Below are 25,742 nucleotides of genomic sequence, written 5' to 3'. Positions count from 1 at the left end.
AAATTACTGAAATTTTAATAATTTAGTTTAACTTAAAAATGTATGACAGGCTTACTCAAAGTTATTTGAGACCAAATAATAACATGCGTGGCACGAAATTATCAAGAGTCTTTATATCAATAAAGAAAAAATAGAAGATATATTATTGTCTTCACTCTAACAGCTTCACTGCCTTCAGACAATATTTGTGTTTTGACTTTAAGAACCTTTACATGTGCTTCTGATTATAAATGTATACGTTATCATCAGAAATTAAATACACATATGAAGAGCAAAGTTAAATAGTAATAAAAATCTATGTAAATTCCCCGTACAATTGTCACTATCGACAAACTGTAGTGCTTAGAGGACGGAACTATCGACATCATCACAGCGTATCATGGCGAGCTCATTTGTTGGACGAACGAGGTATGTTCGTTTTGAGCATATTGAAATTTTAACGCGGGTGGACTTCTCTCCAATTGTTTAATATCCAATACCGATCCGCCGTGTTAATACGGGAAGTGCCAACTTCCGAATGGAGCATACTATGGGGAAGCTTTAGTCGCCGCTTTACTGTTTACAAGCGGTTGAGCCTACATCACTTCCACCTATCTACTAGCTAGAAATTCTAACGATAGCCGTATCGCAGAATTTGTTACCAGGCTTTTGTGAAAGTAATATTATCGCCAGCTCCGCTCTGCTTGAACTGGGGGCCCCTCGTTAGTATTGTATTCATCTCAGCTGTAAATCGTCGCGTCGCGTTATGTCGGAGTCAGGCCACAGTCAGCCCGGTATGTACGGACAGGGACGCAGGAGGAGGCGACGCCGGGGAGATAGAGATGCTGGACCTATGGGACAAAATCTCTCTGGCCCCAGTCGAGATCGCGAATATCAACCTAGAGAACGAAGGGTGAACATATACTCAAACCAATGACGTCTGGCGTTTTTTTTTTTACTGATAGGTTAACGCATTTATATCAGAACAGTGACTGAAACAAATGTAATCTAACATTTACTCGTCAGGATGGCAGTGAGGATCCACCAGGCCCCCTCATTCAGAAGACCCCTATCATTCTTGCAAAACCTCCCGGGGACAGGGTATGTTGGCTTATCTCATAATCTTTTTCTGCGACTCTTTTGATCGATTGCAAACGGTAACTCATTACATACTTGCATATCAGTCACATGGATAGTAAAGTAAGTTAGCAGTGTGAGTAAATGAAATGACAAAGTTTGGGAGCTATTCGTTTGACAGATGTCTTTTTTCCTCGGTGATTCATAGAGTTTGATAACTCGTGTAGCTCCTCCACCTCTAAGCTCATGTGATGTTTTGACCCACACTGTTGCTGGATCTTTACCAAGGCCAAAACATCGCAGAATGCACCTGTCAGTGGAGCCCCAGTCCTGGAGAAACCCATCATGCTAATGAAAGCCAGGGAGGATGGAGGGAAGCCTGGGACACCTCCAGAGACAGCATCTCAGTCCTCTGGTCCTGGACCGTCCAAAATGGAGAGGGAAGGGCAGCGACCTACCCAGCCTGTATATCAGATTCAAAACAGAGGAATGAGTGCTTCCGCTTCGAGTGGCTCCGTTGACCGTGAGTCATTTTGGGTTTTTACAAAAATCCCCTTTCTTTCCCCAACTTTCAATGTAAAAGTCCTCTGCCCGTACAGTTGATATTTATTTAGGCCAAACTATGTAAAAAGAAAATAATTATTTTCCCACTTCCAGCCATGGTGGGTCAATCTAAACTCCTCCCTCCGGACAAAATGAAGCACAGCATCAAGCTGGTGGATGATCAGATGAATTGGTGTGACAGCGCCATGGAGGTGAGGCATTATCTCGAGTTGCCTGGCATCGACAGATTTATTGATGTGCTCAAGATGCTTTACAGTATCTGTAGAAAGAAAGTTCCACTTTGTTGTGATGCGTTGCAGTATCTGAGGGACCAGACAGACATGCTGGTGGTGGGAGTCATCGGCCTTCAGGGAGCTGGGAAATCTACGATTATGTCGCTGTTATCTGCCAACACACCAGAGGAAGATCAAAGGTAAGGTTGGCGGTAGCACCAAATAGAAGGTAATGGAACAAATGGGGATGATTTTGTTGTTGAATGACATACCACTGCTGGAGTGCACAAACACATATATTTAAGCAATCAATAACAAATGTACAGTAACTGTTTTGTGCTGCTCAGTCATCAGACTTGTGTATATAGTCAGGAGAATGATTGTCTCATTTATTACTATTTACTATTTGCTATTTAATGTTACACTAATATCTCTTAGTCAGTTATCTATTTAATCACCTGGTATAAGAGATAATAGAAAATATTGTGTTAACCAGCAGGTCGTTCCTGTTTTGTTCTTCACTTGTTGTTGAGTAACTTCATAGAACTGTGCTGGGAGGTGCTCAGATTGAGCCAATGACCGTTCACTGAGTGCTATTGGAGCACAAATTACACGGTGTTTGCCTTTGATTTATACTGTAACATTATATACAACTGTAGCATTTTTAACCACATTATAGGATCAGTACCAAGTTAGGAAATGAGAAGGTGTCAAGATTAGACTGCAGTTGATTTCTCATTAGACCACACTTGCATTACATCATCCCTTTTAAACCACAACAGCCTGTTCTTGGTTATTGGGAAGAACTTAGAGCTTAGAAAATATAGTTTTAAGTTACAAAATATAAATTAGAATAAGAGTTTAATGAAAACGGCACACTGTACTGAGACAGTAACATGAAAGCATCTCTCCTAAACAAAATGACCCTTGAAGAATAAGAATAAGAATATAATACCAAACAGGAGTTGTCCATTGATTGAAATGAACGCAGCCTAATGGAGACAAAACTCTGAGCGCACATCGACTGACGTCTAAAGGGATTTCTCATGGTTAAGGGCTTGGTTTTGGGTTTATGCATTCAACTGTGATGGTTTGAGTAAGGAACTACAGATTGCATTATGGCAGTGGTAAATCCCAACAGAGATAGAAAAATAAGTTTGTGTGAGATCTGATCTGGATATGAAGCCTCAGTAGCTCAAAACAAAAAACAGGTTCTGAGCCCTCGCGCTGACCACTAACGGTGGTGGTGGTAGTAATACAGCACCAATCATCAGTCAGCATTGCTATATGGACAGTTAGGTCAAGCTATTACGCGACTACAACTTAGTCATTTAACTAGGCCACCATCCTTGTAACAGTGTACATGTACGGGAGGAGAATCAAATGATTAACTTTACTACATCCAATGCAGCAGCGCGGTGTGAATAAACGTTCAAGACAATTTGAACTGTCTCTGCGGGAGGTCATCGAACATGTAAGTGCAGCAGAATTCACTGCGCAGATCTTTAACTTACTTGAATGGGGATTTTGAGTAGTCTCCGTGGACTGCATTTAGATGAAACAATAACCTAAATTATTAGGTTATTGGTTGGCAAGATGAAAATGATTGTTATTGCATGACTGGAGCGACCTGCGTCAAGCTTTGCTTAAGTTTAGCGTCTGTTACGAAAAGCAGCAATACAACAGAAAAAATGGTTCAGCATTTATCTATTTTTCATGATCACTTTAGTCATTCTTTTTACAAACATGTGGACACATGGGTTAGGGTCTGTGAAAAAAGCAAACCATCGAACGGCCTTAGAAACAAGTGTCCCCGCCTCATGTAAAATGAACCTCTCACAGGCCTTTGCGTAATTGTTGATCAGCGTGTGAAACCAAATTGGTGAAATGTTTGACCTCTCAGTTCATGCAGAATTCCTTAAGTTGCTCGCTTTCCCAGCGCTGCTTATTCCCCCGTCACCTTGCAACATTTCAGTGGGATTTGAAAGTGACTGATTAACATTTTCAGAACTCTCCATTTCCAATGATACCTTCATATTTTACATAAAAAGTGACATACTCTCTCTGAACACACGGGGGCAGTATAAACCAAATATAGAATTAATTGTTTCAACCAATCACTTTTTTCTTTTTCTAAACAAAATTCAAAACGAGATCAGCTTGTGGTGCTCTCATTTCCACGCACCATTAACCCATATAAGCAGAAAACATAAAATGCTTACACCCTTTACATGCATTTGCTAATTGCAGTTCTAGTTCTGATACATTTTCTTTTATCTCTGAATTCAACTTAAGTGATTTGATCATTATTTTGATGGTTTTGAGCAATCTCTGGAAGACGAGCTGTTTCCTTGGTGTGAAATAATACTGTTTCTGTTTGAACAGGAGTTATGTATTCAGAGCCCAGACTCCAGAAATCAAGGAAAGAGGAGGTAATCAGAGCACAGGCATTGACTTCTTCATCACACAGGAGAGAGTCATCTTCTTGGATACACAGGTAAGAAGTATTGTGGGTATTTTGTTTCTGTGTAGTATTTAATTGACCAAACTGCTGTAAAACAGTCTGTGCGCATTAGGGGTTGATGGGCACCAAAGCGCCATTGTGTTTATGTGCCTCTCTTTTTTCTTCAGCCTATACTGAGTCCAGCTATTCTGGATCACCTCATAAACAATGATCGGAAGTTGCCTCCAGAGTACAACCTTCCTCATACGTATGTAGAGATGCAGGTATGTAGTTTGTCAGCAGAGGGCAGTTTGTAGTAGAATGAATGTTTTATGTGAACACGTATATTCACACTGTATCATCCATCAACAGTCTCTCCAGATAGCCGCCTTCCTGTTTACGGTGTGCCATGTCGTCGTCGTGATTCAAGACTGGTTCACTGACTTGAACCTTTACAGGTGGGCACTTCTACATCTGCACTGGACATGTGGAGTATACTGCCCAGGATCACAGTACAGTGATATGTGTCTCAGGAGAGCTCTGACTGGAACTTGAAAGTTCCCTTCTTCCGGTGGAATGTTAAGCATTTCACTTTGTACCTGGAGAGGATATTTGTCTTCACTTTTTCATAAGTTCAGTAATGTTACTCTGTCAGTTGGTCTTACAAACAGAAAATATGAGCAAAGCCAGACTTGTTGGGAATAAGTAGCCACGCTGCTGTCTAACATGTACTGAGAATCATTCATCTGCTTCTGTTTGCCTTTAATCTGCCCAGAAATCTGCCAATGTTCGCTCTGAAATATAATTTGTGATCCGAGCAACTCAAGTCTAAGAGCTGTCGTCTTCTTTTGTATACGTTACTTGGCTCCAGCCATAGAATTGTGATAAATTTTAAGTTTCTTCAACTTTCATCACTGAAAAATATGGCCCAACAATATTCACACTGATATTCTCGGGTAATAAATTATTCTAAACGTCACCTAATACAGTCCGAGGCTTCACAGCTTGAGTCAGTTGAATGTTTGTTGTAATCATGTCATCATTTAACATGGAAACACAAGAAAAAACACTTTGATTCTCCTAATATGACTAGAATATAAGTTAGTCCCCTTTGATCTTATATTACATTTTTCTGATTCTCTTCGAAGTCACTTACATTTAAATCACTACAGTCAGAAGGAACAGTTACAGCAGCCAACAAGGCTTTCATTGCACATATTTGCATGTGTTTCAAGGTCAATGTTTCCGTGTTAGAAGTCACCCTCAGAAACACACTATTCTCCGGGGGTATGAAAAAAAAAAAGCACCTGTTCTGCTGTATCTGGGCTCCAAAACTTCAGATCCTCGTTCTCTGCTGAGACAGACCAGAGCATTGTGACTGTACTCGAAAGGTTTCAAGTAGAAAGGGCAGAATTTGGAAAGCTCTGCTTCCAGAGGGTGGCGTGTATCTGACGGTGAAGGTTTGAATTCACGCTCCCATACACTGACATTTACACAAAGTCTGACTGTTCATTAAACAAATATGCAGTCTAAAGTAACAAAGCCTAACACATTTAACAATTCTGTGCACACAAATATTATCAGATCTATCTCTCTCAGATAAAAATCTGCACCTCATTGCCCAGCCCCTTGCAGCTACTTTGTCATAAGTGCAATAGTTGATACCTCAGTTGACTTTAATTGTCATTGTCATGTTAGGTTTCTTCAAACTGCCGAGATGCTGAAGCCTTCCACTCCATCTGCAAGCCACGACAGCAGTGGCTCCTCTGGCAGTGACGATGGAGCAGAGTACTATCCTCACATAGGTGGCTGTTCTGTGCAGACACTCTCGCCCATGAGCCAGGTTTAATCAGATCAAAGTTTAAGTTTTATCTCCTGTCATTTTCCCTCTCGCCCAGTGTTCCTTCAGAACAAGGCCAGACGGGAAGAATTCTGTCCAAGAAATCTGAAGAATATGAACATGGTGGTGGACAAACTCATGGCCCATTCTCATCTTAAATACAAAGGTACAAAATTTTATAAGCATCTTTTTCTTCAAGCATTAGTCTGTTTTTAAAGGTAAAGCACATTTAATGTAAAAGCTGAGTTTCAGTTATGGTGGGTGATTTAGTACAATAGCATGGATATTGATACAGAGGCATTTATGCAAACAAATTGGTCTTAAAACAGTCTCATATCTATTTTTATAAATAACACAAAAATGATTTGTAGTTTTTTTTTAAAGCAGGGATTGACACACCTTCCCTCTTTATTAGAGTTGTGTGTGTATAAGAGTCACTTTGCCCAATAAAAAGTAGACACTCTCAAACAGCTTGAGTTTTCTATTCACAAAAAGGATGTCGTGAAGGTTGTCTCACCAAACCAGAGGCCATAGAAGACTTTAAATCAATTACTGTGTGAAAGATAGTGTTGCAAGATAATCTTGTACAAACCCACCCCCCCAAAAAAAAATTTGGTTGTGATGAAAATCAGATCACATGACAAATTAATGTCATGTAAGCAGCTTGTATTTTTTGATGAATAGTCATGTTTATGCAACCAGGATGCATGATTTCCCGCCATAATATGTGCTTTATTTTACAGGTACATTGTCCATGCTGGACTGCAATGTTTTCCCAGGCCTGGGGCAGGACTATCTGCCTACCGAGGTCAACATGTTCCTGCTTCCTGTGCAAGAAAATGATGGAGAGGATAATCTGAACAAAGCAGGTTGTTGAGCACTCATCTTGCCACGAGGCAGAACCTCTGGTGTGTTGTGTAAGATTCGACTTAACCCAATCTTTTTTTTCAACCTTTAGGATCAGGAACATATCCACTTTTCTCCCTGCTCCCTGGGTACAGAGGACACCCCTCCTTTTCCACCATGGTGTCAAAACTGCGCAGCCAAGTACTTGCAATGCCCCGCTGCCAGCTGTCACACACCATTCTCACTGAGAAAAACTGGTGAGCATCTCTCATTTGGAAACCACAATGATTCATAGACCACTGCTGCAAACACAGGGGTGGGCGTAGAGCCCTGCACAGGAAACCACAGCAGCACGATTCAAGCATGGAAAAGACTAAATGTTCCACTGCTTCTCAATGAAAATATTCTGTGTTCACACGAGGCAAAACTAACATGTAATCTCAAATGTGACAGACGGTAAATGGAGCCATATAGTTTGCAGGTGGTTTTGCAACTTGAGGCCCTGAAGGCCTGGCAATCATTAAAGGAACAACATTTTCACAATTGTTTCGAGAAAGTGTACAGGAGAATGTTAATAAAGCAGTTCACGATCCACAGGGCACAAATACATCAAATTTATGTTTGGAATAGAGATTACACAGAAAATTCTGATCTTTCGAGGAGATCAAATTCAGTTTGAACATAAATGTCAGACCATCCAATACACACTAGGGCAGAGTTAAAGTAAATGAATTCACACGCTTTTCCCAGCCTGCAGTGCATGTGATGGCCCAGTCTGTTCTACAGAAGATGTGGAACGGTACAACAGCTTGTGTACTTTAATCTGATGAAGTCTGTCTATACTTGTGAGTGAAGTGAAATGGACTAATAGAGCGACCTATGATTAAAAAAGAAACTGAACATGATTTTAAGCAGGTTAGGTTAATAAACAATGCAGCAGAGGTCAAACCACTTTCTTTTTTTATTATTACAATATATTTGATGAATAGCTGTTTGTATTTGCACACAGTTATTTCATCATTGTCTTTACTGTCCTGTGAGACTGCAGGGATCTGCAGAGTTTATCTCCCCCGCTCTTTCACTGCTCACATTTCTTTGTTGTTTTTGCAGGTTTCACTATGCAGCTCGTATCTGGGACGGTGTGAAGAAGTCCTCTGCCCTCTCTGAATACAGCCGCCTCCTCTGCTAGCTCCTGAGTTGGACTGCTGTTAGTTGCCGTTGTCGTTTTATATGTGATAATGAGGTAACATAAAGAGAAATGTTTACCTGAAAGGTGGGGGCAAAAACAAAAGGGACCATCCCCCGAAAGGCATGTTGTAATAAACTGGAGTAATTCAGGTTGGCAACCCAAGGCCTCGGGACATGTGATGCTCACTGATGCAGCTGCACAGCTGTACGGTTCAGTCTTGAGAGTGGAGAGAGATGGAAAACAGGATTCCTGCTACACTAAGAAAGATGGGTTAACCTTCTGATTTGCCCTCATGAATGGGGTGTGACTGCAGTTTGGGAACTGAAAGTCTGAGTTAAAAAGATTTTAGGTGTCTACATTGATTTCTTAGATGTGATGGAACAAAAACATTACATTATCTACAGAGATCTACAAATTTTGTGAAGACTGTAGCTACACAGATCAGTTTTAAAGCCTCATTCCAGCCCCGTTTCAGCATGTCATAGAATTTTTTTTTTTCAATGAACAAAGACTCTTGTGTCCTTAAAAAATATGTCACTGTGAAACAATGGTGGACAATCTGTAAATTATTTCCCAGGGAACTGTGAGTAAGTAAATTTCAGGTGTCAGTTTTGAATACGTTGTTATGTCAGAACAAGCCCGTGCGTGCTCTAAATTAAACTTTCGATTTCCAGGAAACATCTGTACAGTTTTTTTCAAGTCAGCTTTTTACATGCAGCTTCAACCGGCTTGATCTATTTTTTTTTTTAAGCCTCACATGCAGTGAAATGAAACCTAAATAATGAACAAAAAAGAAAAAATGTAGTCTCGCATATGCTTTTGTGAAGTTTTATGAATCACAACTGATTTATTAGTCTTTGCTCAATGCAAGTCCTCACTGATGGCAATTCTATTTACCACAGAGAAAAAAAGCACGTCTTCTATTTGGTGCTTGACATGGCTTCTATGGTTGCTGCGAGGAGGACTCTCAGGTGTTGTAAAACAATGGGGGGAGTAGGGAGAGTGTGAAAGAAGAGCTTCTCCATTTGTAGAAATTTATTTAGAATGCCAGAAGAAGACATGATCAGAATGACCCTTTTTGGCCCTTTTAATAAAGTGTACCAATTATAACATTTTCAAATGCATTTAGCTGCAATATAATATCCTTGGCTTCAATGACACTCACTTTAATGTACTGACTGGTTGTGAACCATGAAGAGACAATACCAAATTTTAACACAATTAATTGAAGAGTACAGTGTTATTTATTGATGAAGGTAGCTGATTAAAAAGTTGTTTTTTGTTTCTAACTGGGCCAAGAGGTCTACTACTTTAAATACTTTGACTGACCGGCTAATCAGTTTCCTACTGAGATGACGTGATGTAAGAAGAAGAAGAACCTGGCCTCCCACTACTGATTATCAACATGTCTGCTTCTTTCCAACTCCACACTATTCCTGGACATCTGTCTGGGACATGGACCTGTACATCCTCCCTGTGGATGATTTACAAAAACATGCAAATCTCTATGAAACACCAAGTGCTCGAATAAAATGTTGTCAATACATTTTCCCCCTCAGTTATATTATCAGCTACAGTAATCCTCCTGAAAATGTCATAATTCAATAGATTGAGTTTTTAAAGAAATTCACTTTATTTACTCTTCCGCTTCGACTTCTTTGCTAAATATGCTCATTTCTGCCTTCAACGAAGACCAACACAGCAGCACCGAAGTGTCAAACATGAGGTTCCAAAACAGCCAGCAGCTGTTGATGCAACAGCCATAACTGTCACTTCTTTACAGTCTGTATGTATAAGAAGAGGCACAATGAGAATCCACAACAGTTCATTAATTAAAGTTTCCCTGAAAAATAGAATAACCAAAAGATGTTTAGATACGTCCACATTTGTAAAGTAATTCTAAAATGTTGAGCTTCAGGTGAATTTAAGACTGACTGGAAGTCATTTTATTGAATGACAGTAAGGTGTGTCTAACTAAACTCTAACTAATCAAAAAAAGTCATTTGTGCCAGAATTATGTAGGAGTGGTTGGAAACTCAAGCCAAGCCCCTTAGATATTTATCTCCTGAATGAATGAAGTGAAACTCATTTGCTCCCGGTGAACACGATGCTTCTCTTTACACTGGTCCTTGGAGTTTGGCTTCTCCCAAAAGGCAAGTTTTTCTTAACTGTAAATTAGTTCAGTATTCTTCATTTTGATATGTTTTTGAATTTATTATCACTCTTCTTTCTTTCTTACCTGCATTTTGTGCACCAATAAGTTTGTTTTTTAAAAAGATCTTTGGTATTGTTAGAATTGCACCAATATTTTGCCATTGTTTATAGTTCTGATTAATTCCCTTCTAAATTAATGTGGTAATACGGTTTTGTTCATGCTGTGTTGACTATAACTGCTTCTTATGCTCTTTCTTATCAGGGGAAACTCTGACATGCTATGAATGTCTACCAGGGAACTCTGAACCTTGCAGTCAAACAAAAGAATGTCTCTCACAGGATCATCAGTGTGTTTCACAGAGAATCACATCATATGGAGGTATATTTTTGTATAGATTATGTTGATTGTTGGTCCACTGTTTGGCACTTCCTCCTTTTACAGTGGCTGATCTTTGGTTACAGGTGGTTCAAAACTTGCTGAGATCCAAGCAAAAACTTGTGCTTTGCCTCAGGAATGTGCTGAGCATTCTCTCAACTATGGATTGGCCAAAACCGTGATTTCCACCAGGTGCTGCACCTCGGACCTCTGCAACACCCAATCTGCTCCTGGTAATTTACATCCTGCTTGTATTATTTTACATTGTGCAGGGTTGTTCTCACTACAGTCTGATGTGTTTAGACTTTATGCAAAATGCTTGTTGAGTGAAAATATTTCAAACCAAGAAAAAAGTCAGAAAAGAGAAACAGTTTGAATATTTGTGAAATGCAATGACACAGAACCAAGAAAAAAATAAATTAAGTGTAAAAAGTGAAAACGTCCTTGCTGCTAAACCTTCTAAATTACAGCTTCGCTAATTTATTTGTACGATGATGAATGAAGAATTGCACTCTGAAAGTTAGTGCTGACCACATTTAAATGCTTCAGTTGTGAAATCAGTTATTTAAGGTTAAAGTTACAGAAGTCTTCAGTTTGTGGGTTTGGTTCAGCAGCTTTACGACAACAGATCCTACATGTCCAAAGCATTGAACGGCTCTTTTTTTTCAATGACAGCTGCCTTTATTCTATTAAAAATTAAATTACTAGGTTTTTGACTCGTTCAGTTTCCAGAATAAAAAAAAAGGGAACCGCATTGTTTGACACGGAAGCATCATTTTCTAGGAACTTAGTTGACAACTGCCCATTACCATTTTCTTCCTCAAATTATTTATGTTTTGTTGTACCAGATGCCAGCAAATTTTCCCCAAATGGCAAAAAGTGCTTCACCTGTGATGGAGCAACATGCACTAAAACTTTGAACTGTGAGGGGACTGAGGACCACTGCATCACAGCAAAGAGTAAGAGACCTGCTTCTTCCTCTAAGTGATTCCAGTATCAAACAATGTAGTTTGCTTGATAACATTTTCATTCTCTCAGTGAATGTCGGTGGAACTGAGACGACCTTGAAGGGCTGTGCCTCCAAGCTGATTTGCTCGATTTCATCAGCTGTACGGAAGAAAGCAGCCACTGGAACAGAACTGAGCTGCTGCCAGGGCAACTTCTGCAACAGCGCCAGCAGTACAAGTGCTGGTCTGCTGCTGATGGCGGTGCCGCTGTTCTCTCTGGTCTTATTGTCTTAGTTGCTCAAGACAGCAGCAGCACTGCCCACCTTTTCTTATCATTTTAGCAGAATTATAGAGCTACATGCATCTTTTTCTTTCCAATAATGTGAAATAAGAAAGCAAAAAAGATGAGTAAGCAAAGACCCAAATGTTATTTACCTTATCTTGCTTCATGTAATTCCTTATACGCTTGTTGTTGTTGATTATAAATACTCTTTTTTCGAAGTAAAAAGATTGAAAAATTCTGGTGCACATTTCCATTGTTCGGTGCCTTTATAAACCAGATTTTTGGAAACACAAATGACTTGTTCTTGTCATTGATAAAAATCTGAATAAAGAAATTGGACCTTTTATTTCTATATCCTGTCTGAGTCTCTCTTTAATGAGCCGGAAGACCAAAAAAAAAAGATCAAACAAGAAAGAACCTGACATGACATAAGTACCAAGAACATGCATCAACAAGGGCGGTGATGGTGAGGATCTGACAAAAGCTATGAAGAAACCGGGCGACTACTGTGGGGAGGATGATTGGTGACAAGGTACAGCTGCAGATAGGTGGGCACAGGTTAAAGGAGTGGAGCTGATGACTAGGCAGAAGAGAGTCTGAGGACAGTGAGGAAATGGCAAGACTGGGTAGACAAAAACACAAAACACAGATGTGACAAAAACACAAGATGCAGATTGTGACAAATGTTATAATTCCTTTTATTAATTGACTTATAACGTTTGTTTATGGAACAGCACAAAGTAAGTGTCAAAGCACATACTAATCAGTGTGTGTGTGTGTGTGTGTGTATTAATAAAGGGCAGCTACTGGAATAATCCCAACAGAGTCCCTCAATTACATAAACAGTTTCTGCATACTGTATCACCATAAAATGTTCCTCATGTGACTCTGAATCATCCCTGAGTTATGCTGCTATAGGTTCAGCCTGCTGGAGGACCTCCTATGTTGCACTGAGCTCCTCCACTTTACTTTCTACTCTCCTCACCTTATATTTGTAGTAATTAGTTGCAATTGTTTCTGTTTCTCTTTATCATTATTATTCTTTTCGTTTTTTGGACATTAACTACTGCACACTTTCACCGATTTCTACCATTTTGGTATCAAAACGTTCAGCTCTTTCAGGAGATTGCTGCTATATCTTTTGGTGTTTCTGATTTTTATACTTTTTAAACTACTTAACTTTTATTCAAAATGAAACCAAATGGTTTAGCTTTTTCAAATATTAAGCCAATTTTGAAATATGACAGTTTCAAAAACATGAACCAATTTGAACTCTTTCTCCTCTTTTCAACTGAACTACTTCTACATACTTTCAGCTAGATGACTTAGTGTGTTAGGTAGAAGTAGAGGGGAGGGGTGAGGTGAGGTGAGGGGTTAGGGAGGAGTTAGGGGAGTGGTTTCAGTTAGGTTATTTGGGAAAGATATATCAGTTGAGTGTATAAAATGAAATAATGGTTAATTACAGAATAAATGAAAGACTGCTTCAATACAGACTAGGTTGATTTTAGGAAAGAAGCTGCCAACATTTAAATTTTCTCTGAGTCTGGGGCCAGTTTTTTTTCCAAAAACCCTTATTTTGGCTGCTTCAGTGATAAGTGTGGTCGTCCTCTGAGATTGGGTAAACAAAGCATCCCATTCATATATTATTAGGGGGGAAGTCGATAATGGTTATAAAAGTCTCCGGGAGGGGTTAGGGGCATGATTACAGCTAGGTTAGTTGGGTAAATCATATCTGTTAAGTGTATAAATGAAAGAATGGTTAATTTCAGAATAAATGAAACAATGCTTCATTTCAGAATGTGAAAGGTTGTTTTTAGGAGAGAAGCTGCCAACATTTAAGGATTCTCTGAGTGGCCAGACCATTAACAATGAACATTTAAGTTCCAATAATCCTGCTCTGTTACTGTTTCAGTAAGACCCTCGGCAATCCTCCAACTCATCTGTTAAGGTTTACATTCGGCTATATCAGACTGACCAACTCTGAACTACCAGTGTCCGCAAGAATGCACTATACTGTGAGGGTGAACAGCCAGGGTGTTTGTTTTTAGTTCACAACTAAACAGATTCAATATTCTGTAACTAATTCTGCAACTACCGAGAATGGGAGTAGAGTGAGGGTGAAGAATTGGTGTGAAACAAACAAAACAAAAATAACATATTAGTGCAATTTTCTAGGAAAGAAAATGAGAGTTGAAATCCACAGACTTCCATTTAATATATCTCAGGATTGTTCAGCAGTAAGTAAACAGCCTTAATAATGAACATATATGTACACTTATATTCCATCATCATACATTTCTAACTGTTATTCTTCAGAACCCGATGCAGAGGATTTTGTTTTAACACAGTCGGATTACGATACAGTTTCTTCAAATTTCAATAACTTTTGACATACGAAGTGATTTGATAAAAGAACAATTACAGCTACTTACAGATCTGATTAGTGGTACAAAGGTAAGCTGTCAGTTAGGGTCACAGTGTTCTGTTTTACACTTCAACTTTCCTTTCTCTTCATTGTGTGTATTGATCAGCATCGACATCACAGAGCAGTGTGCGCATGACTGTGTGTGTGTGTGTTGGTGGCGTGCACACGTCCAGTTGCTCTGTGCCCGTGGACCTGCAGACATCCCACGGTCAAAGAGATAAGACAAACACAAATGGGAAAGGACTCGTGTAAACATAGCAAACAATAAAGAAACATTCAGTTGAAAAAAACACAGAGTACGCCTACTTTTCGTTTTCAATTTCAGCTAATTATGAGATACGAGTTCATATGAGATAAGGAACATAGTAAAAAAAAAAAAAAAAGACTCATTGATCTTACAGAACAATGTGATCATTTCACCCTGTTTGTTACAGAAATCAAAGTAATTATGCAAAAATGTCCAGAAAGATTATTCAAGAGAAACCCCTGAATCAGGTTCATATGCACAGTGCTGTTAATGTAATCTCACACCAGCTGTATATCTTTATGTTACTTTGCTGCTAAAAGATTTATCTACCTTCAGTTGACCATTAAAGAACATTTCAGGAGCCTTGTGACTCATCCTTATAACTTACTCAACATTTAATTAGCTATATTCAATGTGATCTTCACTGCAATTTATTATTAATCAAGGTGATCACACACAGCCAAAGACAAGCAACTAAATTTTCAGGACTGCAGTCAGCAGTCTGAGGGAAATTTAGAAGTAGGCTACTTCTAAATAGGAGTCTGCACACCTATTAACTTGCCCAGAGGGAATAAAAGTTAAAAAAAACAAAAAACAGACAGCCTTATTCTTTCATTGTGCAGCAGCAGCAGCGGCTGGAATTTTCATGTTTCTCTTTAATAAGATGATTAAATTAAAGTCAGCATTTAATAAACTTCAGAATTTTTTCCACAGCTAGAAAATGATCACCATCACCTGCATGAAATAGCAGTTTGGTCACAGAGGCACCATGTACGTTGTCATGAGATAAACCAGGGTACACCCAAGTGATTTAGCAGCTACAGGCTTTGAAAAACTTCTTTGGAGATAATGGTAGGTCACTTCTTCAACAGGGTCAGGTTCTCAGCTGTCACCCTGAGAACTACGAATGTTTGATTCTTTCATTCTGAGATCTCATTCATTTCCAGTTTAACATTTACATTAGAGTAACAAATAGTTAGATGTACAAGTCATATCCTGCATTTGCTGTTCCTGGCGAGCTGTTAACTCAAATGTGGAGTAAATTTTCTCAGCAGCAAAAGACTGCAGCACGCACACTGAAATGTAGTCAAGAGTTATCTTTCCACAAAGCCTTTTTGGGGTGCAATGCAATGGTCCAAGTAGGAACTGTAGAAAATAAGCCAACTTTCTGATAAATTACTCTGAAGCGGCACCAGTGTAAAGTATTTTACAAGTGTAATGCTGCACTGTACACATGTTTAGTGTGATAAGTCAAAGGTGAAAGTGGATAACATTAGACTCTGCTCTACAAAGCTTCAATAAGCCAGTTCACACATATTCCTGATAAAACAATGTTAATATTGTAACATTCCAAAATATTGGACCTGAATCCGACTTAATGCCTGATTGTCGTTAAGCTGTTAACCAGCACACAAGGCCCGAGTTTAAGAAGTGGGTTTCCTAAAGAAGTTTATTCAGCCTTAAAGACTTCAGACTCTGCTCAATCTATCCTTCATTTGAAATCAAAACACATTAACCTAAACTGAGGTGGCTTTGTGGTAAGATTCAGACTTCAGATTTTATGAGTAGACAGTGTGGAACTCAGGATTAAATCTAATAAAAATGATCAAAGTCTAATCTTTCCCAAATTGTTTATGGCATCTTGGTTACTGCCTCAGCCCCGTTTTTTGTTGTTTTTTGATAGTTTATGCGCCACGAAAGATTTGATTAAGATGAAATTAAAGCCCCATGCTTTTGTTCTGCATAAAGACCTTATATATTGTACACTTCATCCCCACCAAACTCCTTTCTACTCTTAGATTTTACCTGAATTTAACCTTAAGATCACTGCTGATATTATTCTTAAGCTTGATTTGTAAAAGATGCTGAACATGAACATCCTTCCTGATCTCATGTGCTAATGATTTGTAGTTCTTAAACCAACTTAAACTGAAGGTGATGATCAGATTCTTTAACCTCATTTCCTCCCTTGGATTATTGAAGACAGCTATGTATTTATCTTAAACATAACCGGCACATATTCGGTTCTAGTCAGGAATAGCTACGGACAAAAGAAGAAAAATAAATAAATTGGCAGACAAAATCTTGGTGATGGGTGAGGACAGTGACAACAGGCAACACATGCCACTCTGTACAATCAATAGTCTGTAGACAATGAAAAGCAGACATATATACGTAGCTCAGGTGTCTCATGCAGCTGCAGTAAAGGTGATATCAAAAAGAGAAACGTTCTATCATTTAACTAAAAGGGGGCTAAAGGTCTAAATTAGCCACAAAATATTAAATATTCTGCATCTAACGATTCATTTTTACATCTTTGATTTACTTCTCATGCAGAGTTCAGCACATGCATGGTGGATAATGTGACGGTAATAACGATTCTATTGATACAGAACATTTCATGATACAGACAATGGATCCTAAATTGTACATCCAACTAGCAAGAAAATGACATCCAGTCTAGATGAAGGCAACAATGTCCTGTGTTTCAATCTTGTCTTACTTTTTTTTATTATCATCATCATTATTATTTTCAAACCAAATACAAACTTTGCTAGTCATCAATTTAAAAGCTAGATTGGATACAAATGATCTGGTTCACCAAATGCAGCCTAAAACAACAATCAAAGGGATGATTGACTCATTTCAGTACCTCAGTAAATGTCTCAAATTTGTCTTGCAGTGATCTGAGAGAAGAGTCAACAACAGTGTTGAAGAATGTCACTTCAAGCTTCTTCAGGGTATCATTCATGGGCTCATCTGCAGCCTCATAGGCAAACTGTCTTTTAGTACTCCTCAGTCTCTTCTCCTTCAGTTCTGACTCTATGTTAAGGGCTTCACAAAGTTCCTTTGTCTTATCTTATTTTCTTTTCTTGCACTGGATATTTCTTTCTCTTTTCTTTGCGTCTTGCATATGCATTTGCGAAGTTTTATGAATCACAACTGATTTATTAGTCTTTGCTAAATGCAAGTCCTTACTGATGGCACTTCTATTTACCACAGAGAAAAAGCACGTTTCATATTTGACGCTTGACTTGGCTGCTATACTTTTTTTGTCTTTATTTATATATTGCTCAGCTGGAATGACCAAAGTTCATTCTCCCCGATTCATAAAGATGATTCATAAAGTATTGTACGTGATTTTCTAGTTATCATTGTGGGGATAACTTCATATTTTACATAAAAAGTGACATACTCTCTCTGAACACACGGGGGCGGTATAATCCAAATGGAGAGTGAATTGTTTCAGCCAATCAGACTTTTTTCTTTTACTTTTTCTAAACAAAATAGGATTTAAAACTAAATCAGCTTGTGGTGCTCTCATTTCGACGTATAAAGCTATCTAGATAGCTATCTAGATAGATAGATAGATAGATAGATAGATAGATAGATAGATAGATAGATAGATAGATAGATAGATAGATAGATAGATAGATAGATACAAACAGTTCTGATATGCATGTGAATATGGGTTTAATCATGATCCTCCCTGGTCACCCAGTGAATAGTCTTATGGCCAGGGGGACAAAAGAGTTCTTGAGTCTGTTTGTGGAGCAGCTCAGGGAGAACAGCCTGCTGCTGAACATGCTCCTCTGTCTCATCAGAGTTTGGTGTTGTGTGTTCTCCAGGACGGACAGAGTCTTCTCCAGGGTCCGTCTTTCTGCCACTGACACCAGAGAGTTCAGCTCTGTGTCCACCACAGATGCAGCCCTCCTCACCAGTCTGTCCAAATGACCAGCATCCCTCCCTTTAATACTGCCCCCCAACAAACCACAGCATAAAAAAGAACACTAGAGACAACAGACTGGTAAAATATCAGCAGCAGCCTTTTACAGATGTTAAAGGACCCCAGTCTTCTCAGGAAGTAAAGACGACTCTGTCCTTTACGGTGGATGCTGTCTGTGTTAACTGTCCATTCCAATTTGTCATCCAGCTGCATTTGGGAAGCAGCACACAGTGTTAATAGGGGGCACCGTGTCCTTGCAGAAATTCATGTAGTCCATAATGCAGTGTGTGATCCCCACGATGTCCTCACCGTGTGGCTGCTGTACCCTCCAATCAGTGGACTCAAAACAGTCCCTCATATGTGTCTCAGGAGAGCTCTGACTGGAACTTGAAAGTTCCCTTCTTCCAATGGAATGTTAAGCATTTCACTTTGTATCTGGAGAGGATATTTTCCTTCACTTTTTCATAAGTTCAGTAATGTTACTCTGTCAGTTGGTCTTATAAACAGAAAATATGAGCAAAGCCAGACTTGTTGGGAATAAGTAGCCACGCTGCTGTCTAACATGTACTGAGAATCATTCATCTGCTTCTGTTTGCCTTTAATCTGCCCAGAAATCTGCCAATGTTCGCTCTGAAATATAATTTGTGATCCGAGCAACTCAAGTCTAAGAGCTGTCGTCTTCTTTTGTATACGTTACTTGGCTCCAGCCATAGAATTGTGATAAATTATCAGTTTCTTCAACTTTATTTGATCACTGAAAAATATTGCCCAGCATTCACACTGATATTCTCGGGTAATAAATTATTCTAAACGTCACACAAGACGAAAGACAAGAAAAAAACATGTATTTGCATGTCTTGCAAAGTCTTTTTTAGACCCAATCGGAAGATTGTGATTGAGAGCAAGTCCTGAGAGTGCAAGTAAACTTAATTTACAATGCAAACACATTTGGGAATGTTATGTTTATGGGAAATCAGTTTATTCTCTATTGACTTTTGAAAGAATTACAGATGTCACACACTGGGTGTGAACCTCAGTGTCAGAAGTCACCCTCAGAAACACACTATTCTCCGGGGGTAGGAAAAAAAAGCACCTGTTCTGCTGTATCTGGGCTCCAAAACTTCAGATCCTCGTTCTCTGCTGAGACAGACCAGAGCATTGTGACCGTGTTCAAAAGGTTTCAAGTAGAAGGGGCCAAACGTGGAAAGCTCTGCTTCCAGAGGGTGGCCTGTATCTGACGGTGAAGGTTTGAATTCACGCTCCCATACACTGACATTTACACCCAGTGCTGTTGAACAAAGTCTGACTGTTCATTAAACAAATATGCAGTCTAAAGTGGCAAACCCTAACACATTTAACAATTCTGTGCAGACAAATAATATCCATGCCTTTATTTCCTTTGGCTTTACTTGACATTTGCTGGCTGTGCTGCATATCAGTGAACAAAACTTCCACATAGATTTAGTGAGTTAGAATATATTTTCATTGGGGATTCATGTGATGAAGTACTTTGACTATTGATACTTGTGATTTAACCCATGAGCTTTTTCCGTGTTATAAGACCACATAAAGTGGGGTAAAAGAAATGTCTGAGACCAGTGAAAATACAGTAGTTTGGCATTTGTTTAATTTGATGAAAAATGTATTTAATGTATAGAATATTTACACGCTGATTATCTGAAAATAAGTTTGTGCAAAGGACAAGTCATCCTGCGAAAAAAGTCACCCATTACACTCCTGAAGGCAAAATGTTGTTATGATATAGACATGTCTCAACTAGACTAATATATGTTCCCATGCTTACCAGGTCATAATACTCTCCAGTCATGTTACAAATATGCTGAGAAATGTGTACACACGCTCAGTTAATTATTCAGGCTACTAGACACTAATGGGCCCCAGTAAACCAAGCTGCAGCTCCAACAACAGTTTCTGTCACATCAGTTGCACAAGACATTGGTTGAGCTTGTACAAAGTCAGTTGACTTTAATTGTCATTGTCATGTTAGGTTTTTTCAAACTGCCGAGATGCTGAAGCCTTCCACTCCATCTGCAAGCCACGACAGCAGTGGCTCCTCTGGCAGTGACGATGGAGCAGAGTACTATTCTCACATAGGTGAACGTTCTGTGCAGACACTCTCGCCCACCAGCCAGGTTTAGTCAGATCAAAGTTTAAGTTTTATCTCCTGTCATTTTTCCTCTCGCCCAGTGTTCCTTCAGAACAAGGCCAGAATTTTTTCCAAGAAATCTGAAGAATATGAACATGGTGGTGGACAAACTCATGGCCCATTCTCATCTTAAATACAAAGGTACAAAACTTTATAAGTATCTTTTTCTTCAAACATCAGTCTGTTGTTCAAAGGTAAAGTACATTTAATGTAAAAACTACACACGAGGCAAAACTAACATTCAATTCAATTCAATTTTATTTATATAGCGCCAGATTGCAACAATTGTCATCTCAAGGCACTTAAGTAATATAGTCCAGCCAATTGGAATTCAATTCATTGTAATCATAATCCAATTAATTCATATAGAGCCAATTAAAAAATTAATATCCTAGCTAAGGAAACCAACAGATTGCACTGAAACGTGTCTTCAGTCCAATCTTCCGTCCTGAGCGTGCCTGTGGCGACTGTGGAAAGGAACGACTCCCTTTTAACAGGAAGAAACCTCTGGCAGAACCAGACTCAGGAAGGGTGGCCATCCGCCTCGACCAGCTGGGGTTTGAGAAGACAGAAAAGAGGGAAAAGAGGGGGGAAAAACACCATAACGCCATTCAAAGGATATCTGTTGGAATAGGGAAACACAAGTTAATAACCACAATAATGTCACATGTACATAAAATCAATTGAGAAATTAAGCAGGGGGAAAAAGAAAGCAAAGTGAGGAAAGGCGTGACAGATGAGGTCCCCCAGCAGTCTAAGCCTATAGCAGCTTAACTATGGGATGTTTCAGGATTACCTGAGCCATCCCTAACTATAAGCTTTATCAAAAAGGAAAGTTTTAAGCCTAATCTTAAAAGTGGAAAGGGTGTCTGCTTCCCAGACATTTACTGGCAGCTTATTCCACAAGAGAGGGGCCTGATAATTGAAGGCTCTACCTCCCATTCTACTTTTAGAAACTCTGGGAACAACAAGTAAACCTGCAGTTTGGGAGCGAAGTGCTCTGTTAGGAAAATATCTTACAATGATACTTTAAGATATGATGGAGCTCGGTCATTAAGAGCTTTATATGTGAGAAGAAGAATCTTAAATTCTATTCTGAATTTAACAGGGAGCCAATGAAGAGAAGCTAAAACTGGAGAAACATGATCTCTCCTGTTAGTTCTCATCAGAACTCTGGCTGCAGCATTTTGGATCAGCTGGAGGCTTTTCAGAGAATATGTGGGACAGCCCAATAATAAGGAATTACAGTAGTCCAATCTTGAAGTAACAAATGCATGAACTAGTTTCTCTGCATCACCCTGAGACAGGATGTTCCTGATTTTAGCAATATTACGAAGGTGAAAGAAGGCAGTCCTAGAAACCAGTTTTATATGTGCGTCAAATGATAAATTCTGGTCAAAAATAACTCCAAGGTTCCTCACTGTAGAACTAGAAGCAAAGGAAATGCCATCTAGAGTAACTATATAACTAGACAATTTCTCCCTGAAGCGCTCAGGTCCAAAGAGAACAACTTCAGTTTTATCTGAATTTAAAAGCAGACAGTTCTGAGTCTTTATGTCTTTAAGACAGGCTTGTAGTCTATTGGTTTCATCTGGTTTCATAGATAAGTACAGCTGAGTATCATCAGCATAACAATGGAAATTTATGCCATGCTGTCTGATAATGTTACCTAATGGAAGCATGTATAAAGTAAAAAGAATTGGTCCAAGCACAGAACCCTGAGGAACTCCATGACTTACTCCAATGTGTGAGGAAGATTCTTCATTTACAAGCACAAACTGGAATCTATCAGATAAATATGACTTAAACCAGCCTAATGCAGTTCCTTTAATCCCAATAACATGTTCAAGTCTCTGTAACAGAATGCTGTGATCGATCGTATCAAATGCAGCACTGAGATCCAACAGGACAAGCACAGAAACAAGTCCGCTATCAGAGGCTAAGAGGAGATCATTGGTAACTTTCACCAGTGCTGTTTCTGTGCTATAATGCACTCTGAATCCTTACTGAAACTCTTCAAACAGATTATTTCTATGTAAATGATCAAAGTTGAACTGCAACTATTTTTTCAAGAACTTTAGACAAAAAAGGGAGATTGGATATAGGTCGATAATTAGCCAACACTTCTGAATCAAGAGTAGGTTTTTTAAGTAAAGGTTTAATTACAGCAACCTTAAAAGTCTGAGGTACATATCCTGTCAACAAAGACCGATTGATCAAATCCAATATGGAAGTGTCAATTAAGGGGAAAACCTCCTTGAACAGTCTGGTTGGGAATGGGTCTAACATACAAGTTGATGGTTTAGAAGAGACTATTGCTGTTGTTAGCTCAGAAAGATCAACTGGGCAGAAGCTGTCTAAATACAAATCAGGTTCGAAAGATACTTCTAAAGCTGCCCTACTTGATGATACATCAGTGATAATAATGGGAAGGATTCCATTAATCTTCTCTCTGATAGAAACAATTTTATTGATGAAGAATCTCATGAAATCATCACTGCTGAGAGTTAAAGGAATACATGGCTCAACAGAGCTCGGACTCTTTGTCAGCCTGGCAACAGTGCTGAAAAAAAAACTGGAATTATTCTTATTCTCTTCTATCAATAATGAATAATAAGCAGTTCTAGCTTTACGAAGTGCTTTCTTATACGTTATTAAACTATCTTTCCAGACTAATTGAGACTCTTCTAAATTAGAGGAACGCCACTGTCTCTCCAGCTTTCTTGCAGTCTGCTTTAAAGCATGCAGCTGTGAATTACACCAAGGAGCCAACCTCTTCTGACTGATTATCTTCCTTTTCAGATGGGAAACATTGTCCAGTGTTGTACGCATAAAACTGTAGTGCTGTCAACAAGAGAGTCAAGTTCTACTGGAGTAAAATTTAGGTAGCTGTCCTCTGTCATATTTGCACATGGCAGTGAAGAACAGGATGATGAAATCAACTCTTTAAAACTGGTTACAGCATTCTCTGATAGACACCTTCTATATGTATATTTCTTCTCAGAAGCTGTATAGTCAAGTAATGTGAACGCAAAAGTTATTAAAAAATGGTCAGACAAGACAGGGTTATGAGGGAACACTGTTAACTGTTCACTCTCAATGCCATAAGTCAGCACAAGATCAAGGGTATGATTAAGGCAGTGAGTAGGTCTGTGAACACTTTGAGAAAATCCAATAGAGTCTAATATAGAATTAAAGTTAATATTTAGGCTGTCATTTTCAACATCTACATGAATATTAAAGTCACCCACAACAATGACTTTATCTGTACTCAGCACTAACTGGGATAAAAACTCTGAGAATTCAGACAGAAACTCAAAATAAGGGCCAGGTGGATGATACACAACAACAAACACAAAAGGTTTTTGTGATTTCCACTTTGGGTGGGAAAAACTGAGAATCAGAGATTCAAAAGAGCTAAACCTAATCTTGGGTCTAGGACTGATTAGTGACCCTGATCTGAAGATAGCTGCCACTCCTCCTCCTCTGCCTGTGGTTCGACGAACGTGAACATTTAAATAGTCAGAGGGAGTTGATTCATTAATGCTAACATGATCCTCCTGCTGCAGCCAGGTTTCTGTAAGACAAAATATATCAATATGATGATCACAAATCAAATCATTCACTAACAGTGACTTCGAAGGGAGAGATCTAATATTCAGCGAACCACATTTAATAGTTTGATGTTTTTGTTCAGTTAAAGTTTTTGTTTAAAATTTTTTTGCACAAGAGGATTTGCAGCATCAGGTGGGAAGCCGCAGAGAAGTGTGTAAGACTACAACTCTGTATCCTGGTCTCAACCCTGGGTTGTCATGACATGTAATCTCAAATGTGACAGACGGTAAATGGAGCCATATAGTTTGCAGGTGGTTTTGCAACGTGAGGCCCTGAAGGCCTGGCAGTCATTAAAGGAACAACATTTTCACAATTGTTTCGAGAAAGTTTACAGGAGAATGTTAATAAAGCAGTTCACGATCCACAGGGCACAAATACATCAAATTTATGTTTGGAATAGAGATTACACAGAAAATTCTGATCTTTCGAGGAGATCAAATTCAGTTTGAACATAAATGTCAGACCATCCAATACACACTAGGGCAGAGTTAAAGTAAATGAATTCACACGCTTTTCCCAGCCTGCACTGCATGTGATGGCCCAGTCTGTTCTACAGAAGATGTGGAACGGTACAACAGCTTGTGTACTTTAATCTGATGAAGTCTGTCTATACTTGTGAGTGAAGTGAAATGGACTAATAGAGCGACCTATGATTAAAAAAGAAACTGAACATGATTTTAAGCAGGTTAGGTTAATAAACAATGCAGCAGAGGTCAAACCACTTTCTTTTTTTATTATTACAATATATTTGATGAATAGCTGTTTGTATTTGCACACAGTTATTTCATCAGTGTCTTTACTGTCCTGTGAGACTGCAGGGATCTGCAGAGTTTATCTCCCCCGCTCTTTCACTGCTCACATTTCTTTGTTGTTTTTGCAGGTTTCACTATGCAGCTCGTATCTGGGACGGTGTGAAGAAGTCCTCTGCCCTCTCTGAATACAGCCGCCTCCTCTGCTAGCTCCTGAGTTGGACTCCTGTTAGTTGCCGTTGTCGTTTTATATGTGATAATGAGGTAACATAAAGAGAAATGTTTACCTGAAAGGTGGGGGCAAAAACAAAAGGGACCATCCCCCGAAAGGCATGTTGTAATAAACTGGAGTAATTCAGGTTGGCAACCCAAGGCCTCGGGACATGTGATGCTCACTGATGCAGCTGCACAGCTGTACGGTTCAGTCTTGAGAGTGGAGAGAGATGGAAAACAGGATTCCTGCTACACTAAGAAAGATGGGTTAACCTTCTGATTTGCCCTCATGAATGGGGTGTGACTGCAGTTTGGGAACTGAAAGTCTGAGTTAAAAAGATTTTAGGTGTCTACATTGATTTCTTAGATGTGATGGAACAAAAACATTACATTATCTACAGAGATCTACAAATTTTGTGAAGACTGTAGCTACACAGATCAGTTTTAAAGCCTCATTCCAGCCCCGTTTCAGCATGTCATAGAATTTTTTTTTTTCAATGAACAAAGACTCTTGTGTCCTTAAAAAATATGTCACTGTGAAACAATGGTGGACAATCTGTAAATTATTTCCCAGGGAACTGTGAGTAAGTAAATTTCAGGTGTCAGTTTTGAATACGTTGATATGTCAGAACAAGCCCGTGCGTGCTCTAAATTAAACTTTCGATTTCCAGGAAACATCTGTACAGTTT

General features: G+C 39.0%; 1 protein-coding gene across 2 annotated transcripts; it reads left to right on the top strand.

The window, feature by feature from the left end:
* The first annotated feature begins 531 nt into the window (after positions 1-531).
* Positions 532-25,730, top strand: smg9 (SMG9 nonsense mediated mRNA decay factor). Of its 2 annotated transcripts, XM_072394518.1 has the most exons (14): positions 532-892; positions 1,006-1,080; positions 1,345-1,579; positions 1,714-1,811; positions 1,920-2,032; positions 4,218-4,329; positions 4,464-4,559; positions 4,648-4,733; positions 5,974-6,080; positions 6,174-6,281; positions 6,859-6,984; positions 7,074-7,218; positions 8,072-8,168; positions 24,972-25,730. In XM_072394518.1, the coding sequence occupies exons 1-13, from the start codon at positions 746-748 to the stop codon at positions 8,148-8,150; spliced, it is 1,527 nt and encodes a 508-aa protein (XP_072250619.1). In that variant the 5' UTR covers positions 532-745; the 3' UTR covers positions 8,151-8,168; positions 24,972-25,730. The 2 variants fall into 2 exon arrangements, with proteins under 2 accessions (XP_072250619.1, XP_072250618.1); XM_072394517.1 differs by lacking the exon at positions 24,972-25,730 and having other exon boundaries at positions 8,072-8,774.
* Positions 25,731-25,742: the final 12 nt, after the last annotated feature.

The sequence above is a fragment of the Leuresthes tenuis genome, unplaced genomic scaffold (assembly GCF_036924035.1).
Source record: "Leuresthes tenuis unplaced genomic scaffold, fLeuTen1.0.hap1 SCAF_10, whole genome shotgun sequence".
Taxonomy (NCBI): domain Eukaryota; kingdom Metazoa; phylum Chordata; class Actinopteri; order Atheriniformes; family Atherinopsidae; genus Leuresthes; species Leuresthes tenuis.
Note: the sequence above shows the minus strand (reverse complement) of the source record. Positions and strands in the feature narration are given on the sequence as shown.